The sequence below is a fragment of the Alosa sapidissima genome, chromosome 13, assembly GCF_018492685.1.
Source record: "Alosa sapidissima isolate fAloSap1 chromosome 13, fAloSap1.pri, whole genome shotgun sequence".
Lineage (NCBI taxonomy): Eukaryota > Metazoa > Chordata > Actinopteri > Clupeiformes > Clupeidae > Alosa > Alosa sapidissima.
Window position 1 is genome coordinate 13,373,776 of NC_055969.1, and position 23,426 is coordinate 13,397,201.

Sequence of the window (23,426 nt, forward strand, 5' to 3'; positions counted from 1 at the left end):
AAGGCATTATTGCACTTATGATGAAACTGTAATTATTATAAATTGCCTCTCTGTTTCACTCTTTGGCTGATAATATTTCATATAAATTAAGAAGGACATCACCTGTCAACTTTATAGAGCACCACTCTAAATGTAAGAGTGCCATTTATATCTATCCCTGGGAAACTCCTCTCATCTGTATTGTCTGTTCTTACTCAATGCTGTCACCTATTTATCAAGGTCTAGAATTACATGGGTCCTATTTATTTCAAGTCTTCTGTCCTCTGTCGGAGTCCTTTGATTGCTATCAGCTCAGGGCCTCTTCAGTACGCCTTACCCCTGTGTCTGGGCTCCTCTCTCACGCTCCAGGAAGCTCTGAGTTACCTGTGACAATCACTCTGACAACAGGTGACCCTCTCAGTCTGAAAATGGTGAATGATCCCTTTTGAGGCCTCCTCTGTTGTTGTTACTGTTTGATGGAGAGATGCCTGATAAAGTAGAAATTTGACTCATCACTGCAGGAAAGGGCAGTTCCATAGATAGTTCCCCATTCAGTTGTATGTGCGTGTCTGAGAGTCACACTATACTGTAATTGGGCATCACAAAACCACATAGCTACTTAGATAGCCACCACCACCTCCACAAACATCAGTGCAGCTTAGTGATTGGTTTCTTCCACACACGCCGTTGGGAATTGTGGCCATAGTTCAGTCTTTGTTTCATCAGACCAGATGAAACAAAGACTCCCGGCAAAAAATGGCTTCAAAAAACTCCCGGCAAAAAATGGCTTCCATCTGTCCACTCCACCAAAAAGGCCTGAATGGTGGAGTGCTGCACTGATGTCTGTCCTTCTTTACACTTCTCTCATCCTCTCAAAGGAACTCTGGATCTCATTCATAGTGACCATTAGGTCCTTGGTTACCTGTCTGACCAAGGCCCTTTGTGAGCAGCCAGATCTAGGAAGACTGTTGGTTGTTCCAAACTTTTCCATTTGAGAATAATGGAGGGCTCTTGGGCACTTTCAATGCTGCAGAAAGTTTCTTGTATCCTTCCCCAGGTCTGTGTCTTCACTCAACCCTGTCTCGCAGGTCTACAGACAATTCTCTCAACCTTGTGGCTTGGTTTTCACTCTGACATATACCATCAACTTTGAGACCTTATATAAAGAGATGTGTGCCTCTCTTAATAATGTCCAATGAATTCATTTAGGCACAGGTGGACTCCAATCAAGTTGTAGAAGCATCTCAAGGACCATTGATATAAGTATGCACCAGAGCTCAATTGTAAGTATCAAAGGGTCTGAATACTTATGTAAATGAAATATTTCAGTCTTTTATTTTTTATGAATTTACAAAACACTTCAAACACCTGCTTTTTTGATGAGTGTTGGGGTATTGTGTGTAAAATGAATTGAATCCATTTTAAGATGAGTCTGAAACTCATGTAGAAAACTTGAAAGGGACTGAAATCTTTCCAGTTGCACTGTAAAACCAACCTCAATAGGAACAACTCAATTAAGCAAGAAACTCACCTACTAAGCAAGCAAGAACTTACCCCAAGTGAGATATCCTACAATACATGGTTTCTGAACGGTTGCCAGTAATAAAAAAAAAAAAAAAAATACAACATATATCATTACTAGAATGTATGCCTGTAGCCTACTAAATACTGCAGTGCAGACACAGACATGCACACACACACACACACACACACACACACATACTGTACACACGCACACACACACACACACACACACGCACATACTGTACACACGCACACACACACACACACACACCCTGAATCTCCCCCCACCCTTTCCACACTGTTACTTCTCAATGGTTTGGCTTGTCTATTGTTAACTTTCACTGAATGAGTGTTTGAGTCACAAATGATTAGCTTGCGTTATAGCCCTATCTTGTGGCCAAGGTTGGTAGCTTTCCTGAGCTCAATTTATCACTGTCATTTGTTCCGTTAGTCAAAGGGAATTACACAGGTTTCTCTTGGTAACTGATAATGAATTGTTTATCAGCACAAAGATCTTTTGCATTAATAATTCCCTCAATCTATTTGCCACACATACACCCATACAGTTTGTCTTATCTGTTTGAAACATGATAAAGGATTCAACAAACTCAACAAACAAATTGTTGACAAATCAACAAAGTCTTTATTATTAGTATTATCTCAACTCATGGAACGACTTCTTGGTGTTTATTTTTGTATTATTATATATGAAAATCTTGGAGGAGGGTGCTGGCCAGGAGGTATATCGAATTAAAAATAGAGTAGCCGCACACTCTGATGTATGTTTATGAGCTGACGTTTCGGCACCCAGCCTTTATCAAGTTTTAATGATAATCATTAAACTTTGATAAAGGCTGCATGTGCCGAAAGATTGGTTAATAAACATAAAGAGATCAGAGTTTGTGGCTACTGTAATTTTTATTATTATTATATATATTTTTAAAAACTACGTAGAGATTGTCACTGAATCAGTCAGATAAGACAATTTGCACTTGAATGAACAATGAAACACTACTGAAAAGTCATTCAATCATTTTTATAGGGATAGGGAGGAGAGGCAAAAGGAGAAGTTGTTACAGATTGGAGTAGTTGTCCTATAGGCTTATCTTGCGATGATTGTAGAGCAGTGAGAAAGGAAGTAGAAAAGACAGAGTGGTGTGATTATATGCAAATCATTCAAAAGCTTTTACAGCCACTGCTGTAAAAGCCACTGTACTACCACATTGTCCATTAGTGTTTGGAGAAATATTTTACAGACTTTTTACAATAACTTTTTATAACCTATTACAACTTCTCATTCACAAAAAGCTTATGTACAGATACCCCTGAGTTCACTAAAATAGATCTGTGCCATAGGTCATGGGTAGGCCTAATAGCAGACAGTCGTACAGCATTATTACAAGGAATATGAGTGAGTTAGAGAAGTTGGAGCAATACTGTAGCCCAGCAGGACAACACAGGAGGAGTTGTATACTCTGTAGCCTAACACCTCTGTGTTTATTGTTTGTAATTTAGTGGGAGATGAAAGGCAAAAAATGATTGATTCATTTGGGTTATGGGCATTGTTATATTATTTCAGTAGGCCATCTCTCGAAATTACTTGTGATATATCAGGACTATTGGATATGAGACATTTGGAATGATGCATAATACTGCCTCAGGTTGATGCAAATGTAAACAAGTGAGAGAATTTGACCCTCAGTGTAGGCTATGTCATAGGCTACATAACTGCTAACTGAGATTCAGCAAATATAGGCCTATTGCATTTGTTATAATAACAAATCACTTTTTGTCATTAGTAAAATTGTGATAGACAAATTATATGTAGCCTTGACTAATTATCAGCAAGAATTAAGTTGATCACTTCAAGAAGAAAGTTTTGACACTTGCAGATTTTGGCCAATGGAGCGCTGGTATGAAATTAAAAAAGCTTACTCCATCTTGAGCATGCGCGGTGCACGTGCAGGCATTTAAATATAGGGGTAAAGCTTCAAACTTTTACAGAGTAGTAGTAAGCGGCTGAGGCGTTCCCTCCTTATACAAACATAATGTTGACTTGGGTGCTTACTACCACTGCAACTGGATTATTGACGCTCCTGGCTTTTCAACGGATGTTTTACCCTTACTTTTGGGATGACTTGATGTATTACTTAAAACTACGAAAGGTCGGGGTGGCCGTGAAGTCACGGATGAAGAGCGGGGTTATCACCTATCTCGACTGTTTTGTTCACCAGGCAAGGACAACTCCTGGCAAACCGTTCATCGTTTTTGAGAGTCAAGTTCTGACTTACCAGGACGTTGATGTAAGGAGCAACAAATTTGCAAACGTGTTTAAAAACGAGGGAGGATTGAAACAAGGAGACATTGTTGCACTTTTGATGAGCAATGAACCCGATTTCATATGCGTTTGGTTTGGACTGTGCAAACTGGGCTGTGAGGTCGCGTTCCTCAATTTTAACATCAAATCCAAGTCTTTTCTTCACTGTTTTCAGAGCTGTGGGGCAAACACACTCGTCGTAGGCTCAGGTATACGACATTAACTTGCGCTTGCATAGCCTATAGCTTGCATATGTGACGCAGGGCTGGTTCTACTCCCTCTGGTTCAAGCCAAGGTAGTGTTAGCCAGTTGTCAATCATGTAAATAGTGCTCCACGTATCTAACGTGTCGCAAGTTGCAGCAGCCTATGAAAATGACATTTGTACAGGTCTGTTTAAATCATGTGCTACGAGTTATCTGTATGTCGGTAGTCATTTTAGGTTATTCCAAGCTGACATCGTTCTTGTAGCATATTTGTCGTATTATATTACTCTTTAATTATCGGGTTGCGCAATCAGGATTTGTTTTACACTAACGTTTACGCTACAGATGTGGCAAACAACAGCCTACATTTCCATAGAGTAGGCCTAGGCTACAAGCAGCACGCAACTGTCTATACGCATATATTTATAACAAATGGCCTAATTGCAAATATGTGATGTGAATAATCCAGCCAGCAGTAAGCCAGCAGTCCTAAGACAAAAGTTATGGATAGCCATCTGTTTCCTGATATCATTCACTAGAGCCTATCACTTATTTTATGCTCAGAAGATAATTTCCATGATGTAGGCTAACCTATGTCAACTGTCCTCGTTGGAATTTGTTCCTATTCTTATCATACTTCACACCATCTATGAGGTGATATCTGGGGTTAAAGGTAGGCTACACGTTTAGGGCCGCATGTCTGGTTTTCTCGGTAGCGACTCGCTACGTCTATGCTATGCTAGGTGAACGATTCGTTTACCATCAAATTGGCTTGGTAAAGGTTGCATAGGTGAAAATGTTGTATAGTGTTCCTTTAACTTTAAAAAGGTGTGTTTGAATTACACTGGAGATCAGAGTAGGGTGTGTTCAATCAGAGGTAATTTACTTCTGACCAGAAGAGACCCTCTACGCAGTGTCCATTGCACTTATTCCAGGGTTCAAAATGCTCCAATTTACTCATTACATAGTAGGCCTATACTGAACTTGCCTCACTCGTCTTCCCCCAGAGTAATGTCTCTTCCCCCGTGTTGTCATTCTGTCCCGACTCCCAAGAGTGCATTAGAATGGGCAAAAAACATATTTATTGGGTATTTTGACAAAATCGTAAGTAGGCTACGTCTTCCTCTTTTCTCAGATTTGGTTAGCTCCCGAGAAGATGTACTATCTAGCCTGAAGGACAATGGGATTGAGCTGTGGGTTACAGACAACAGCTCGTCGGTGGAGGGTTTGCGCACGTTACTGGACAAAGTGGAAGAGGCTTCGGGTGAAGCCCAGCCGCCCTCGGAAAAGACCACGGCTACGCTCATGTCAAACTTCCTCTTCATCTTCACCTCGGGAACCACAGGTAGGCCAGCATCCAAAGTTCCAAACCCGCTAGACAGTGTTTAGTCCCTCCTTCTGAGGGAAGCACTCAGTCATTTGGCCATTGCCCACACCTATGGCAGTTATACTGCCTTGTTTTACCCTCTTCATTCAACTAATTAAAGTGCCAGGGGAAATTAAGCCACTGGAATGCCCATAATGGTTTTTGGTTTGAAGGAATGGACTCATGGTTTGTAGTTCATCCAGATATCCATGGACTGTGATAGGGTTTGAACCAAACAAAATGCTAACATACACGGTGGTCAGTTTCTCTTACACTAATGGTGTTTTTTTTTCTGGATGTTTCGAATTGTGTAATGTACTGCAAATTCAAATGGTGTTGACACCCTTGCCTGCAAAATCCCAGCAACATCTTGCAGGTCCCACAGAGAGTTCCAGCAAAGTTATGCATGCTTAGCATGTGCGTAAAACATGCATTAAACACATCTGTCTCACAATTACTAAAGTCTGGCACAGAGAAAGGACACTTTTAACAGCTTTGCTTAACACCCATATAAGTCATTCAATGTGCTGTCGCGAGGCCAACCAGCATCCTTAGAGAGCTGTAATTTGCCATGACAAAAACAATCCACTTGGTTTTATGAAGGGGTAAATGTGTTCTGGATTAACAGCATGGGCACTTCCTTTTGTCTCCAGTGCCAGTTTCCCACATGGCACTAAGCTCCCAAAATCAAGGCGGATTTGACAGGAATACAATAAATAGCCATGTGTGAATGTAAGTGCTCCTGGTGCTGTTGGTCATTTTAGACACTGTTGTTATTTTGACCATAAAAGCTGATTTTGCTGTCTTATCTGATCTGCTCAAGGCATGGTTGGAAATAACTTAATGGTAGTAGTAGTAATAGTAATGCTGGTTTTTATTTTGTCTTTGTTGTTACTCCAGTGTACACTTATTTCACTATCTCTTTATCAAATGGGCCCTGGCCAAGAAGGCAGCACGCAAAAAGACAAGACAACATTGACCAACGGGAAAACAGCAATGACAACAATATAAAAATAGAAATGCAAAAGTGAAAGTGAAACAATATCAAATTTGAATAGAAGAACCGACAGAGTCATAGAATTGATTAAGAAATGCCTTACAATAAAGTAATGAGATGAAGAGCTCCTGTTTTAAGTGTTTCTGCTGCTCGTTCCATGCAGTTAGAGCACTATCACTAAAGGCTGCCTCGCCAAACGACTGATCGTATCGTTAGCCTGTTTTTTTTTTGTGTGTTTTTGTCATTCATTCAAATCATATAATTTTACTCCAATGTGTAGGCCTACATTTAAACAGTTAGCCCGTAGAGTACACTCTTCTAAACCCACTCTGTAGCATTTATAAGAGGCTTTTATGTGTCCTCATTCAGCGGAACTCTCTGTTGTTATTTCCTCAGGTCTCCCTAAGGCTGCCCGTGTGAGTCACATCAAAGCGGTGATGTGCATGAGTTTCCTGCGTTTATGTGGAGCCACAGCCAATGACAATATCTATGTCACACTCCCCCTTTACCACATGTCTGCCTCCCTTCTTGGCATTGGGGGTTGCATCGAGCTCGGTAAGGAACACATTTTGAAGGAAGCTCAAGCGCTTTGGTAAAATAATGGTTGAAAACATTGACATGGCTAAACACTAAGAGCATCTGGAATATTGTCTTTGTAGCTATCCACAGACTATCCACATACTGTCTATGTCTTAAAAATTAGAATCCAAAACTTCACAAATACTCGTTGCAGAATCACATGCGAGATAATCAAAACTCAAAACAATGTGCTTTGAAGAATGAAGCTCTTCTTTCTTTGAAAGCTCTTTTTGGGCAGTATGTGTTGTTAAAAGTAAAACATTGATTTGAACAAAGACTTTGTGTAGTTTTAGAGAGGTGCTCCCTTTCCCATGGCATCGAATTCAGCTTAACCTACAACCCTATAAAAAGTTGGTTGTGTACTCTCACTATAGGATATTTTTAGCTACCGCTTTAGAGGGGAAAAAAACAAGTCCAAGTTGCACAATTCCTGGAAATGCCCAAGCATGCCCCGGTTGTAGTGGTTGTCTGATAGCTACATTTCAAGGCATGACTTGCAGGCAGAGCAGAGACTGTAAAAATGCATTGTTTTGAGCACGCATCTACAGTATGAGTAAAAACACATGGAACCTACCCAGTTGGATTGAGGTGGTTTGTGAAAATCTTTGTTATATATGTATTGTAATATGTTAACATATACAAAAAAATCATACAATATTAGTATATTAGTGTGTGTGTGTGTGTATGTATATATATATATATATATATATATATATATATATATATATATATATATATATATATATATATATAATAATTAACATTTTTTGGGAAGGTTTCACATAGATCCTCACTACTCCTAATTGGTGGTAAAAAGTGATGATTAAAACAAAACAAACCTGTTTATTTCTCCCACAGGAGCCACTTGCATACTCAAGAAAAAATTCTCTGCAAGCCAGTTTTGGAAAGACTGCCAGAAATACAATGTGACTGTCTTCCAGTACATCGGAGAGCTCTGTCGGTACCTGATCAATCAGCCTAAGGTAAATCACAAACTTCTCATGATGTACTCCTTATTTCAGAAAGCAAACAGACTTACTCCTTTTTATATTCATGCTATGTCTAGTACTTCAATTTGTAGTTGGAATAATTTCAACAATAGTCAAATTGAAATTCAACTAAATAAAATAACACTTGCTTGGCTTGTGCTGCTTTTCTCCCTGGAAATCTCCATCAGTATCACACACATCTACTGTATGAGTAGCTGGATTTAAATCTAATCTGCATTCTGATATGGCTAATCTGGTTATAATCCCTGTTAGACCGCTGAAGAGACTGCTCACCAAGTCCGAATAGCAGCGGGGAGTGGCCTGCGAGCTGATGTTTGGAGGGAATTCGCCAAGCGCTTTGGCAAAATCCATATCCGTGAGGCCTATGGTATGACCGAGGCCAGCATTGGCTTCCTCAACTACACTAATGAAATCGGACCCATTGGCCGTGCAAGTTATTTCAACAAGGTAAGTCTGAGGTGGTTTTCTGCTCCCACGGCTTTCGCTTGCATCAGATCCTGACTTTGGGTACACACCCTTTGGAATTGACCAAAAAGCTATGTTTGTAGCTAAATGAACACTTCTTGTCTAGTCTTTACTGGAAAACAAAAATGTTTTTGAATAAAAATGTCACATTAGGAAAAATATAAACAAAATATGGTCTTCAGTCTATGGGTTTTTGTCATGTACTGAATTACGTTAATGATTTTGTAGCATTTTACAATACTTACAGTATATATTTGCTGAATGATTCATTTTAAGCATATTCATATTAATCATATTGTGTACACTGCTGTGTGACTATGTATATGCATATACGGTTATTCCCAGAGGAACTCGCCCTTTGACTTCCTGAAGTGTGATCCCAACACATATGAGCCAATCCGCACAGAATCAGGAAGATGCATAAGAGCAAAGAAAGGTGAGTAGAGATCTTGGCTGTGTCTGAAACCACATACTTCCGTCATCACACTGCTAGTGTGCACTGAGCGCTTACTTGCATTGTGCCCACTTTTTGATGGTTAGTATTGTCCCAGTATCTGCACTATATACTTAAACTAAGTATTTGAAGTATGCAAGTAGGTGGTTTGAGACATAAGTAACCACTGTTCAGTGAAATTACAACTTGTAGATGGCTCTGTCTATAATACGTCTATAATATGATGGTCCCCTATCACTGCATACGGATTTCTTCAAGTTAAAGATCTTGAACATAAATGACAGTTGCTATGGGCTGAAAGAATGCAGACAAATATTAGCCTAGTAGTGATGTGAAATCGGTCAAACCAAACAACCAGAGATGGTCCTGTCACTTACTGCGTCATCTGCTGTTTTGAGGGGAAACTGGTATTCTTGTGGCCCCTGTCTCTGGCATGAACCCTTTCCTGGGGTACGCCGGCAACAAGGAGATGTCTGAGAGGAAACTGCTCCGGAATGTCTTCCAGGAAGGGGATGTGTACTTCAACACTGGTGATCTGATGCTGCAGGACCACAGGGATTTTGTGCACTTCCGAGACCGCATTGGAGACACATTCAGGTACAGTTTATTTTTCATTTGTTCTTTTGGGATATTGATGAAATGCGCACCTCAGTGTAGGGTACTCAAAGCCTCCTTGATGCAAGTCCGCTGTTGACTGGTTATTATGTAATATTGTACACACAAGCTTGCTCTCATGCCTATTTCTCAGTATTATTCAAGTCTTTGACGTCACTGACCACAAATTGCCCCATGGTCAGGTTAGAAACGGGGAATCCTATTCATGCCTGACCAGGGCCTGTGGGGTTTCAAAGTAACCAAAACCACTAAGCAGGGCTTTCAATTTGACAGCAAAGGCTCTCCCAACAAATCCTTGAGTGCTTTCCTCTGTTTCAGGATACTCTCAACAGCCATAATATTTCTTTGTTTGATACTGTAGCTCTTGATAGAGCTCCAAAAATTAACATTTTCTACTTTAATTGATTTGGTTTCCCCTTCACTCAATCTAGTTCTAAGATCTGTTTTTATAAGAGATCTTCTCAGAGACTGCTTACTTTTATTAATGCCTTAAAGAGAATTTGACATACTGGAGACTGCATGTACACTGATAATTATAGGGTTTACATAAACCAGAGTACTTTTCAAATGGTCCAACGCTGGAGAAATTCATTGCATGGTCTACATACAGCTGCATAAGAACTTACAGTAAGTCTGTATTAATTGATATACCATTTGAACGTTCTTGTCTTGGAAGTGATTTCAGGACAGAGTACCTATTGAACAGAAAAGCAATATCTTTACAGATTATTCAGATTGAAATGTTGGATACAATATTAAATCAGAAACGCGTTGTATAGAGGGTTTAAAATGAGATCCAGAATTCCAGATGGCTAGAGTGGATTTTCTCAGTTTAGGAAGGCTCTGTGCTGGTAGAATAATTTCTCAAACTAAATTACCCACCAGTCCTCCACTACATGTCTGCATATATATTTTGTGAGTGAAACAGATATTTTATAGTATCCACTCTGCGGTGTAGTAGTCCAGAGAGCAGTGAGTGTTTAAACAGGTGACCAAGTGATCTCTGTTCAAGCTCTTCTTCCTTCATCTCTCCTCTTCTCTCTCTCTCTCATCTCTCCTCTCCTTTGAAGAACTCTCATCTGTATCTGCCATTTCACTCTCCCTCCTTTCCCTCAATCTCTCCATCCCTCCCTCCCATGAAGACCCATATATTTCCCAGGATGGACATTTTGCATGTTGTGCCCCCTTTTCCCCCATTGTGCGCCCCCTCTCTACATTGCCACCCCCGGCCTCGGGTGACCCTCCCCATTGTTGAGCCCCCAACTGCTCTGGCATGCTGGCAGAGATTGATGCTCCGGCCGTGCCATTCGTCACAGCCGCCGACATTCCTGCCACCTTCCAGTAGCCGCTCTCCCCCTGCGTATGGGTATTGAGTCCCTAGACTCAATACCCATACGAATTAACACCATCGAAGTTGTAGCAGAGCACACAAAGAAGAAAACTCACCCAAGAGAGAGCTGGGTTTTTTTGTTGTTTTTTTTTTGGTCCCTGCTGGCTGTTGGCACCCTAGCGGAAGAAGTGTTGGCTTGGACTAAACGGCATTGGCAGGGGCAACTGAAAGAGGCCAAGAAACCAGGCCACCGCAGCCATTCACAAAAACCACCCCAGACGCAGTGACGCAGGGCCCCCACCCTCTTAAAGTGGCTAAGGAAGGGTGTGTGTGTGTGTGCGCGCCTGTGTGTGTGTGTGTGTGTGTGTGTGTGTGTGTGATGAGGGAAAAAGCTACAATTACAGCCTAGAGGACTCGATAGTTTGGCCTTGGTTGAAAATTCCCCCTCCCTCACTCCACTAACACCCCCCCCCCCCCCCTCCCCCCCCCTCCACCCCGCCGTTCCTAGTTGAAGGGGCTTCATTGGAACCGGTTACCATGACGAGAAGATTAAAGAGACAATAGGTTCATTAGTGAAGCCCTGCCATTGGGTCAAAAGCTTGCGTCTAAGTGAGGAGTCTGGGAGTGCAGGGTCACAATGTGGTCGTTTGTCTTCTGGCTGTCTGGCAGGTAGCGAGCGCTGATGGTGTGACGCAGAAACTGCGTGCCGATTAGGTGACGTATGAGTACAGCACAGTGATTTGTGGAGAGGATGTGGATTTGAAGAGCACTGCATTCAAAATTCCTCAAGTATGAGTTCAAGAGGTTTTTTTGGTGCTGGTGTTGTAGCATTTGTTTTTTGACAGAACTGAGAAAGTGTGTGTGTGTATATATATATATATATATATATATATATATATATATATATATATGTGTGTGTGTGTGTGTATATATATATATATATATATATATATATATATATATATATATATATATATATATACATGTAAGGGTATGACTCGTTTGTAACCAGCCAGCATTCTCTTAGATGTCTTGTGTTTTTTCTTAAATTTCTGTTCTGTTCTTTTTTGTTGTTGCCATTTGTAAGAATAGAGGCCACAAACAACCACAGACTAAACTAATTATATCAACTCTGGATGCACCAAACATTATTACTATCAAGATATACAGTACATGTCCTGGTGTCAATGATGAAAACCACACTTGTTTGTTGTTAGCCCTCTAAACACTACAGTATGTAAGGGAAGGTGTGGTGTGGTGTGCAAATACCCTGTCACATGCCGAAGCATTGGATGGAGCATAAAAGCACCCTAGAAGCCACTCAGCAGCTGAAAGCATGCAATATCATCCGAACATTTTTTTATATTCTTAGCTGGGATCAATAGCCCTTTAGCCCACAAATGTAATTATCCAATCTTCATATTTTTTATGTTTATCAAACATAAATGTTTTTGTTTTAAAATAATCATTCCAGAAATCCGTGGTTACTAACAAAATAAGAACAAATAAGAACAACCCTTGGAATAAGAACAAAAAAAGAGGTAATTTGTTCATATATCTCAAGAAATGAAACTGTAAAAATGAAATCCGCACGGACACAAGAGTTGTTTTCTGTTCTCGCTCTGTCTGTCTTCTTGGTCTTGGTCTGTGCTGTCACTTTGGGAGTATTCACCTTATTCAGCCCCGCCCATTTTTTTAAATTCCACGTTGTCTTTAAACTTCCGGTCGGCTAGATACGTCTAGTTAGCTTCATTGGGATAACAGGGCAGAAGAGAATAGAGAGCCTTACTTACAGAACAGCCGCTCCAAAGTCAGTTTTTTCTTAACTTCAGATAGGAAAGCTGTATAACAGAAATGTCTTAAGTCACCAAAATCCTAAATAAACGTTCCTAACTTTAGGGTGACCCATAATATATGATGCCAGTCATCTCGATAGAGCTCTGCTATCTCAATGTATCGCAATGGATGTACTGCTCAATCGGAAGTTCGGAGACAATGTGGGCAAAGCTAGCGCCCCCATGTTTGCGCGCGGAATAAGGTGAATAGCGAATAGTGAATTAGGGCAGTGCATGGATTGTTTCTCTGTCTACTCATACTCCCTCTTTTCCCCCAAGAGAAGCAGTGCTACACTCAGCTGTTTCCCCTCACACTGTCGTCCCCTCACTCTAACCCTGACTATCAGCACCATCTAGTGGTGAAGGACACAGAGCTAGTGGACGAGCAGCCAAGCATAAGATCTCCATTAAGCTTTTTCCCCCCAAGAGAAGCAGTGCTACACTCAGCTGTTTCCCCTCACACTGTCGTCCCCTCACTCTAACCCTGACTATCAGCACCATCTAGTGGTGAAGGACACAGAGCTAGTGGACGAGCAGCCAAGCATAAGATCTCCATTAAGCTTTTTCCCCCCAAGAGAAGCAGTGCTACACTCAGCTGTTTCCCCTCACACTGTCGTCCCCTCACTCTAACCCTGACTATCAGCACCATCTAGTGGTGAAGGACACAGAGCTAGTGGACGAGCAGCCAAGCATAAGATCTCCATTAAGCTTTGGAATCAGAGAAGCTGTGGGCTTCAAACAGAGAAACGGCGCCAACCATATCAGAGGAAATAATTTGTTTATGGTGTAGTGCTGCTAAGAAAATATGAACTTTTCCCATGAAAGAGTTGTGAACATCAGAAATTGTTCCTATGAATGTGAAATTAATAGAACTTAGTTCTTGTAAAATGTAGCCAGAGGCGATTAAGAGGTATTGAATGTTGGACCTGTGTGGGCTGACTGGGCCGTCCTTGTGTGTCCTTCAGATGGAAAGGTGAGAACGTTGCTACAACTGAGGTGTCCGAGATCCTGGGCGGTCTGGACTTTGTGCAGGATGTGAATGTCTACGGCGTGTCAGTGCCAGGTGTGTAAATCCAGCCTTTTAAAGACCAGTAGCCAATATCCTCTGTTTTTGTAGTGTTCACTCAACAGATTGTCTTTTGTGCTAAATTCATCTTTAGTTTTAATTCTGTCTGAATGCACTGTTTTTGCAAAGGTGTTAAGTTGTCATGTAAGACCCAGTGGAGTAAAATAGCATAGAAAACTACCTGTAGTAGACAGCTGTTTTAGCAAAACACATTTCTAGTCTTACACACATTTCTACCAAAACTGTCACACATTACATGTGGTATGCCTTTGTCATTCCTTTTCTATCAGTATCTTGAGATAGAGAAGATTTAATGTTTCTTTTTTCAATAATAGGATATGAAGGCAGAGCAGGTATGGCAGCCATTGTCCTGAAGCCCGACCAAAAACTGGATGGTAAGAGATTCTACAGCCATTTGGTCCAGAATCTTCCAGCATACGCATGGCCATGGTTTCTAAGAGTGGAGGTAAATGCAGAAAATCATTCATAGCTGCAATATGTATTTTAATAATGTAAAGTGATAGTCTTTTAATGTTTTTATCTAATACATTTCTTAGTCAGTGGTAACTAGTATGTTATGGTTTAACTCCGCGGTTCCCAAACTTTTTTCCCCGTTTACCACCCCCACCATCCGACACATAAAAAACATTAACACATTCCATTGACGCATTCTAGGCATCATGTTTAATTAGCCGCCCTATATGATAACAAATAAAAAAAATCAAAATGTGCAACTGGTCTATGAGCTCTCACACTAAAAAACAGTGTGGAGAGCAACATTATGAAACACAAAGAACAAAGAGAACATAGGCTTATAATTTTGAACACTTTTGGACATTGATGGGGGGCTAACCTAGCACAAACGATTGAGACCATTTTGGGAAGATTTGGACATTGATGGGGGGCTGGATGACGTCACACGCGTAACAAATAACGTGGAATATCTTTAAAAACATAGTAGCACAAATGTTACTTTTAACGGCACAAATGAGCACAAACGATTGAGACTATTTTGGGGAAATTTGGACAAGTATGGGGGGCTGAGTGACGTCACTGGCCAGAAAATGTAAAGTTTAATTACTTAAAACCCTTAACAGCACAAACGGTCATTTTTACGGCACAAACTGGCACAAACGTAGCACAAACGAATAGCAGTGTTTTTAATCATTTTTGAATAACATGGGGGGCCAGCTTCACGCAGGTCTTTTCATCTCATGTACCCCCTAGTGGAAGCTTGTGTACCACCGGTGGTACACGTACCACAGTTTGGGAATCCCTGTTTGAACTTATTGGTGGACATTAATAGCCCTTTCAGTTGCAGGTGTTTAGTCAGCTGTAGCATTCTCTAAATGTTTTACTTTAGTTGAAGTAACATTTTCTGGTGGCAGCATGAAGTTTTACAGATGCTGCGGTGTCACACTATAAACAATCCAGATGGGAACATGTCCTGATCTCTTTTCTGTTCCCATGCCATCCTCAGACATCCATAGATGTCACAGAGACTTTCAAGCAGCAGAAGGGGAAACTTGTCCAGGAAGGATTTAATCCTGAGACTGTCCAGGACCCACTCTACTTCCTGGACAGTTCCCAGAAGGACTACATGCCTCTCACTCAAGCTGTGTTTGATGACATTCTCTCAGGCAAGATACGACTGTAGCCCACAAGACATGGAAGTGGTAACAAACAAAGAGACATTCCTCAGCCAATAGTAGTCAAGTACTATTTTGAATCACCTTTTTACAGACAGAGGGCAGTGTTTTCACTGTTCGCATTCAATACTCATTGAGAATCCGCTAACAAGTGACTAGAGTGGATATGACTTCTTGTTCAACTGCAATGTTATTATTTTTTTTTTTGTGCAACATTATATGAAATAGTCTTTAAAGTAGGCATTTCACACATTCCTTTGGAAAGTTACATGCATGTGCTTCAAACTGACAGACTGTTGGTCTCTTTTTGAGCACATAGCTTTGACCCTTTCGGAGAAGTTTTGAATCCTTTTGATTCAAGCGATCTAAAGTGATTGTTACTTATATAGTGACAGTGGCCTGTTCAGGAGCATGAACATGGCTTGGTGGACACAATCACTCCAGACACACTGGTTCGTCTGTTTTGGTCATCTGCACTGATTTCAAATCTCAGGCTTCAGTACATCAGATACATTTCAGTGAAATGGCATTCAGCATTTAAAACACTACATTACAGGTATATTCATTTTATGTTATGTGTTGTGATTGTGTGTTGCTATATGTATGTAGCATATAGCATCTTAGATTTTATATTAAAAAAAATATCAGACATGTTTAGCAGTTAATAAGATTATGGTTTTGATAGAAACACCCTTACGCCCAGTTTGTCATGGTGGATTTGTTTTTTAATTATTGACAGTAATATAAACTCAATATCGATATTGAGACCGTGTGCTAGCAGTGTGCAAATCCTGAATATGCTAGGAGTGTATAGTAGTACCCAAAGCCTTTCTGTCCAAAACCTCAAGTGGAGATATTCCAGAGCTAATGTAAAGGAATGAAATTTGACTACATTTTGTCAAAATAGTTTTAAGATTACAGACAACGATCCCATTGTTTGGGTATTGCATATTTTATACCTAACAGAGATGGATGTGTTGAGTTAAGAATTTATGAGGCATTTGGGTGGAATTCTGATGCGCATACACCTTACTAGCCGATAGACCATATAAGCTATCAAGCTAACATTATGTTATTGAAATACTTAGTTGTAAAAGTGTGCAATACAAGTAGTCTTGACTGTACCCAATATTAATGGGAAGAGAAATGAAGGCTTTTGCTCTCAACTGCTTGGGTGGTATGAAAATGACAGATTTGTGTAAATGCCCATGTAGTCTGTTGTTCATGACAAGGAGAACATCTGACTCTCAGCAAACACAAATGAAATGGACATACAGTACATCTAATGTGATAATATTTACTTGGACTGTAATGTCTATTAAAATACTGCTTGTTTAAAAACACTATTGTGCCCAGTTTGTTTTCTGTGCAGGCCTACAGTTCTGTGTAATTTATGCTATAGGCACCTGCAGACATTTTGCAGTTATATACTTAAAAATTTGCTCAGATTTGTGAGTTTGTTTGGTGCAGATCTGCATTTTTCGGCTAGCTATATCTACCATAGGTAGATGATGTGTTCTGTGTACCCGGAGATAGAGACAGGACTGACTGGAGATATGGATGCTCCAAAAATTATACTCTTTTTAAAGGGAAAGGCTGTGGTTCTTGAATGGGGAAAAAAGTATATCCTAATGTCCTTCAAAGTCAATATTGCATATGGTACAAACCTATTCTATGCAATGTTGGTATTATTACCTTGGTCCAGTTTATGTCCTGTTTGTTAAAGATATGAAATGATTTTGTTTAGGCTTCCAGTACTTTGAGTTGGGTTTCATTTGGTGGGCTGTCATGCATTTTTCACTTATGTCCTCTAGAGGTCAGCTAAAGACAGTTTTCACAGACTGTGTCTGTGAAGTATAAGACTTAATGTTAGGATGACATGAGAAGGTGGGGGAAGGCTAAATGAAATGTTGTGTAATTACACTCACATTTTATTTGACGCGTTATAATAATATATAACACTTCCCGTTGACTTTCTAATTAAGAGACGGTAAGGATGTAACTTAAAGGCTCTTTTTCGCACCTTTAATTCAACCCAGGGTAGGCTACAGCCTACCAAATGTTTGAAGCCTAGCTTTATAGACATGCCAGAGGGGTGGCAAAACGGATCGCAGTGAAAGAAAGGCAAATTACACATTCCGTTTATATACAGCAAGAGCAATATATGGGTGGATGAATTCAGCAGTGTGGACTGGGTTAACTATCAGACTACCGACCACCCACACCGTTCTGTGTTTTAGTATTATTTTTTCGGGTATCACGGAATTTACAGTATATTTCTCCAAATTGTTTGCCCTAAATGAACTGACGTCCAGCCTTACATATTTCTTTATAATGAGGTTTGGATGTTACCCAACATACGGTGCCATAAAAAAACGCCTTCTACGCTGCTTTAAGGACAAGTCAAAAGTACGTCACTCAACTGCGGTGCATACATAAACATGACGGACACGTGTAGAGAATTCTCCAGGGGCCAGTTATCTGGGAGCACGTATTTGTCTGTCCAGCCATCAGCATAGCCTGTAGGTGCACCGCGGACGCTGACTGCTGCGACTTGCGCACCATCTGACACCAGGAGCACACGCACAACCACTGGAGCCTCTTCTCCACGCACTGTGCAGCCACCGCGTTTGAACCTCCGCTCTTTTCCGCTCTTGTGTTGTTAGAGTTTTTCCGAATCTGCACTCTCTGGATTTTAGACTTACTGCTTGCCATGGCTGGATGGACATTTTTCTGACGAAGGGAATGCAAATCTTATGTTTGCCATTATTTTGTTGTTTACTTCGGTCGTACATTCGCAAACTCTATTACGTTGGGATTTATTGACAGAAAATGGACTTTTTCTAGCCAGTTGAACTTTTACGCACGGTTTTTTAGTAGCCTATCAAGTTGAATATTGATCAATTTGAAATTTACAACAAACATTCATGGTGTGGATAAAGTGGACCATGGCATTCGTACTCGGATATGTGAGTTTGTTGGGTATTTTGATGAATACTGTTATGGGACAGATTCCTGAGAATCACGGGAGGACTCAATATGATGGTTCTGCATCAAGTAGCAGGGTACGCAGACGTGGAAAACAAGATGCGCTAACAGGGTAAGACTGGGTAAAGTTTTTCAGATGGAGTTTCTGACTTACAGAGACAGCAAATTAATACATTACATCTATTTACCTATCAAGTATAACAACACATTGGAAACGAATAAATCCTGTGCTATATATTTAAGCATTTCTGTCGCACTTTTGTTCAAAGTATGGGATCTGTGCGTATAGCTAATTTTGAATTTAATATCATATATTTAAGATAATTAGAATAAGGATGTATGATGAACAGCACCTAATGAGATGGGCAGGGGAATTAAATGTTTGGTGTGTATTTACATGGTCAAAGTTGTTTTCTGAACGTTTTCTGTGTCATTGTTTGGTGCTGTCCAGTTTTCCAGGGGTTGAATAATTAACAGTTGTTCATATTATTTATGTATTACCTCTGCTGCACTGTACTCAGCCATGTAAGTAGAAGCACTTGCCTGACTCTTTTTGCATGGCGCCATTTGTTTGTGTTGACCTCACATAAAAGACAGTATCAAGGATGCTGTCAATAAATTACTGTACTTCAAACTCAACCTCAAGGCTATTCCTAGTTGATTAATGTGTCAGTTTGTAACCAACACGGCATATCCTAACTGTTTTACAGACCAAATGTGTGTGGATCTCGTTTCCATTCCTACTGCTGTCCAGGCTGGAAAACGTTGCCAGGGGGCAACCAGTGTATCGTGCGTAAGTAGTGCACCAGATGTGGTCTATAACAAACTCTCTCTCTCCGTGAGTTGGTCAGTGTGCCATGTCACCCCGCGCTCAGAACTAACAATGTTTGCACAGTTTGGGGGGGGCTAAATGGAATGCATACTGCCAGACATCACATTGCCATAGATTCCATTAACTGATGCATTTATCCAAAGTGACATACCATTCATACTATTCAAGCTACAGTTTAATCAGAAACCCTAGAGTAACAATAAATAGTACCTTTACATAGAAATATAGGATAACCATTAACCCTCTGTAGTCTTGTACAGGTAAACGTATATACTGTAGACATGGGTTACTAGAAAGTAATGTCTCCTTGAACAGCTTCCATAAAGGTTAGCTGGCTGTCATGCTCTTATTACAATTCAAGTGCTCCTGTGACTTAGACCTGAATAGCCCCACACCTTATCTTCCCAGCTGTCATTGCTCACACATGTTCTGCGTTTGATGTTGATGTTGTCTTGTCCCCCTCTTCCCCCCTCCTAGCCATATGCCGTAACAGCTGTGGAGATGGTTTCTGCTCACGCCCCAACATGTGCACTTGTCCAAGTGGTCACATTGCCCCAACCTGTGCGACCAAATCCCGTAAGTCCTCCTCCTTCTTAAGCGACCCCATGAAAACTGCTTTCTTAAGACGAAGCCACAGAGCAAGCTTATGACTTTTTTTTATCCCCTCTGGAGTCATTTGACTGGAATCCCCTTAGTTAGAGAATGGGAAATGAATACCGTTGACTCAACAGAACATCATCCAGACGAAAAAACAAATAAAAATATGCTAAGCTTTGCATTCTGCGGTGATGAGGATCGTAGATCTTGAGCAGAGCCCATTCTTGTTTGAAATTGCATAAAGCCTTATCTTGTATTTCCTTTTTTAACGTTTCCCACATTGACTTTCATTTTAGACGTTCAGTCTTGTTATTTGACATTGCTCCCTGTATGTCCAGCTCAGCAGTGTAGTATCAGGTGTATGAATGGCGGAGCCTGCGCAGAAGACCACTGCCAGTGCCCGAAGGGATACACAGGAGCCCACTGTGGACAACGTAAGTGAAGCATCCCTCCATCTTTCACTGCCCAAAACGCTGAATGGCCATTCACTGTGTCACAATAAACTGCAGACACATCTATCTTATAGCTGGCATGCAGTAATCTGTCAAGAAGAATGTCACTCCTAAGAGGAAAGTAGACTAAATACTTACTTTTCCGTTTTTCTAGATTTTTCACTTCTGGAATTCTAACTGTCTATCCTAGATGGTCTCACATCTCATCTCTCAACTGAAAATGACAGGGCTAGTCTATATACTGTATAATATATTATGTTGTATATGTTTCCATACGTCATAGTTTGAGATTCACTCTTCAGATGTTTCAAATACTCTAAAAAGCTTTTCCATAACCCCCATAGACCCCTAAGGGTGCGGTCACGACTTGTCCGTCTCTCTCCGAGACGAAGGCCCTCGCCTCCATCAGGGGTCTTGCCCTGCCATAAAGCGCAGGGGCCCGTAATTCCCAGCGCCTCTCAACTTGCCGTGGGGGCCTCGGCCCAACCGGACTCTCCCCCCTCCGTCTAATCTGCGTCTCTCAGGCATCCACGGGTCACCTGGAATACTCTAATGGGTCGCAGCACCAGCAGGCTCAAGGTGGCGTAAATCATCGGCAAGTTGCAGTTTACCGTGCAAGGGGACGACAGAGATGATAAGTGGAAGGAAGAGTGAGAAAGGGTTGGGGCGGTGGGCGGTGGGGGGCAGGGGTTTAGAAGTGGACAGACAAGTTGAAGGTCCAAAAAATGAAAATCTCTTCTGGCGCTTCGCTCAGACCTGAACTCAGCAAGTGTCGAATACACAGAGTCGGGGCCGGTTTGATTTATCATCTCAAACCCGAAGCTTCTTGGCATTCGATGGAAAAAGGCGAGGATGAGAGCCGGCCGAGCTGTTTTTGAGCGTTCCAGTTTGCCTGTTAAGGGAACTCGTGGAGCTCTGGTTGAGTGGAAGAACTGCATGTAATGACCTTTTAATCACTTAAACAGCTCGAGGATCTTCTTCAGTGTTGGCAGTTGACATGACTCCATACGATGAGTTGCTTTGTCCAAATAAGTGTAATGGAGATCACAGCTCTCAATTAAAAAGATGAGTTTCTTCCACCTCCTAAATGGCTGTTTCCCAGACCATTTATCATAGTGAAGACCGACATTCCGAATTCTCCATCAGTTTGCCATTAGCATTGGACATGCTTGTAGGCCACAACCTATTTACTCACAATCAGTGTTTGACAAACATTTTCCTACGTCAAAGCGTTTTTTTTTTTAATTGTTGGTGACGTTTGTTGGCGTATTTGTGTGTAAACCTCCACCATGTGTATTGTGTTTGTGCCTTGTCTTGTTTTTTTGTGCTGTTCTATCTGTGTGAGACTAACGAGCTGGTGTCTGGGCCTTGTGTTCCCTTCCCTCCAGCCGTCTGTGAGAGGCAGTGCCAGAATGGTGGGCGCTGCATCGGGCCGAACCGGTGCGCCTGTGTCTACGGCTTCACTGGGCCCCAGTGTGAGAGAGGTAAGGGAGAAGCTCTGTGTGGAAAGTCTGTCTCACTGTTATGTCTGCGAGGGGATGGAGTGTGTGTGTGTGTGTGTGTGTGTGTGTGTGTGTGTGTGTGTGTGTGTGTGCGTGTGTGAAGGGGCGTATGGTTGGGGTGGGTGAGGGGTTTCTGGTCTTTCGTTGCTGTTGCCTGGACCATGTCACGTGGGACTGCCGACTGCCTGCCTGCCCCTCGCTGTATCTTCATGAAGGAAGTGACTAACTCAGAAAAGGGGTGGAGGGCAGGGGGGAGAAAAGAGAGAAAAAGAAAGGAAGGGAGAGGAAGCTGGATCATGAGAAAGAAGTAGGGATAAAGTAGTGAGAGATGTTAGTCTCCCTCTGTCTCTCTCTTTCTCTCTCTCTGTGTGTGCGTGTGTGTGTGTGTATGCAAGAGAAAGAGAGAGAGAGAGAGAAAGAAAGAGAGAAAGAAATGAGACAGAGGGAGAAGTATAGGCAGGGCCACGTGATAGAGCCTCTTCTATTTCCTCTCATTTCCAAAACATGTGCGCCGGACTCTTACCATCTGCACCTCTGTACCTGCTTCAGTGCTTTTACTCGTGTAGCCATCCAGCACTCAAGTCCCTCTCAGCTGCCTGATGGAGCCACTGATGGAAAGCAAATGTGTCTTTTATTCCTGTTTTTGAGAGAGAGCGAGAGAGAGATTTGTGTTAAAGATGTCACTTTTTGTTGATACGTGGTGACTGTTCCCCAATCAGAAAAAGAGTCTGCATGCGTTTTTGGTAGTTAAAATGGAAAATGACTTGACGCGTTGGAAAGAAGCTGGCTTCATTTGCACACTACAATTTATTTGTCTGCTAATGAATTCCTCAATTGATTTGGCCGTCTTGGGAGCACAGATGATGCTCGTCTTGGTGCATGAGGAGTTTGGGAGAGACTGACAAGTTTAGGAGATTCATCAGATGTATCACATAACCCCCCCCCACACACACACACACTCACTCACTCACTCGCTCACTCGCCCCCCTGCCATCTCAAAACCCTATTCCCTCCACCACATCCCTAGACTAAGCCCCTGGACAGGGAGTCTTTTCCTCAACCCCACGGCGCAACCCCAGCCTAGCAAATCACAGAGGGACGCCATGCAGACATCTTGCTGGCCCTCCCTGGTTGTGCGGACACAGTCCCAGGTGCTGCTGCTGGGTTCTATGTCAGCTCTGGGAGCCTCTGGGGTACCTCTGGGAAAGATATCAGACAGCGGACGCACACGCGCACACACACACACATCACGAGGAGATGGAACCGACCAAGAACAATAAGCACTTGGTTCCAAGACGAGTGGGATGATTGGATGTGGGTGTGTGGAGAGGGTTATCTAGTTTCCTTTAACTTGTCTGATGAAACACGCTGAAATGTGTATACCGGTACGTAGGCAGAGTCGTATTGGTCATGCTGTGTACTCTGACAAAACCATATTCCTGTGAGATTGCTGTTACAACCCATCCTGGGTCAATTCAGGGCGGATCTGTTCAAATGGACATCATGCATGGGCTGTATGTAGACGGATATGATTGAAACTCATGTTCTGTAACATCAGTAAGGTCAGTTGCAGGACCCTTGCGTAAAGCTCTCGCCCACTCACTCCCCCTGGACCGTCACCTGTTCGCTCACACACTTCACTTTCATTCTCCCTAGTTACCGTTG

General features: G+C 41.7%; 2 protein-coding genes across 2 annotated transcripts in view; both read left to right on the forward strand.

Moving 5' to 3' along the window:
• The first annotated feature begins 3,477 nt into the window (after window positions 1-3,477).
• Window positions 3,478-16,733, forward strand: LOC121679976 (long-chain fatty acid transport protein 6). Its single transcript, XM_042059082.1, has 10 exons — window positions 3,478-4,029; window positions 5,160-5,369; window positions 6,784-6,942; window positions 7,825-7,949; window positions 8,229-8,423; window positions 8,787-8,877; window positions 9,294-9,492; window positions 13,641-13,738; window positions 14,077-14,207; window positions 15,222-16,733. Exons 1-10 carry the CDS (start codon window positions 3,552-3,554, stop codon window positions 15,396-15,398), a joined length of 1,863 nt encoding a protein of 620 aa, XP_041915016.1. The 5' UTR covers window positions 3,478-3,551; the 3' UTR covers window positions 15,399-16,733.
• Window positions 16,734-17,928: 1,195 nt separating this feature from the next.
• Window positions 17,929-23,426, forward strand: part of LOC121680662 (fibrillin-2-like) — an 86,265-nt gene continuing 80,767 nt past the window's right edge. The window contains exons 1-5 of the mRNA XM_042060137.1: window positions 17,929-18,490; window positions 19,089-19,171; window positions 19,688-19,786; window positions 20,146-20,241; window positions 21,648-21,743. Of these exons, the coding sequence (XP_041916071.1) occupies window positions 18,318-18,490; window positions 19,089-19,171; window positions 19,688-19,786; window positions 20,146-20,241; window positions 21,648-21,743 (547 nt within the window). The 5' untranslated portion in view covers window positions 17,929-18,317. The remainder of the gene's footprint in view (window positions 18,491-19,088; window positions 19,172-19,687; window positions 19,787-20,145; window positions 20,242-21,647; window positions 21,744-23,426) is intronic.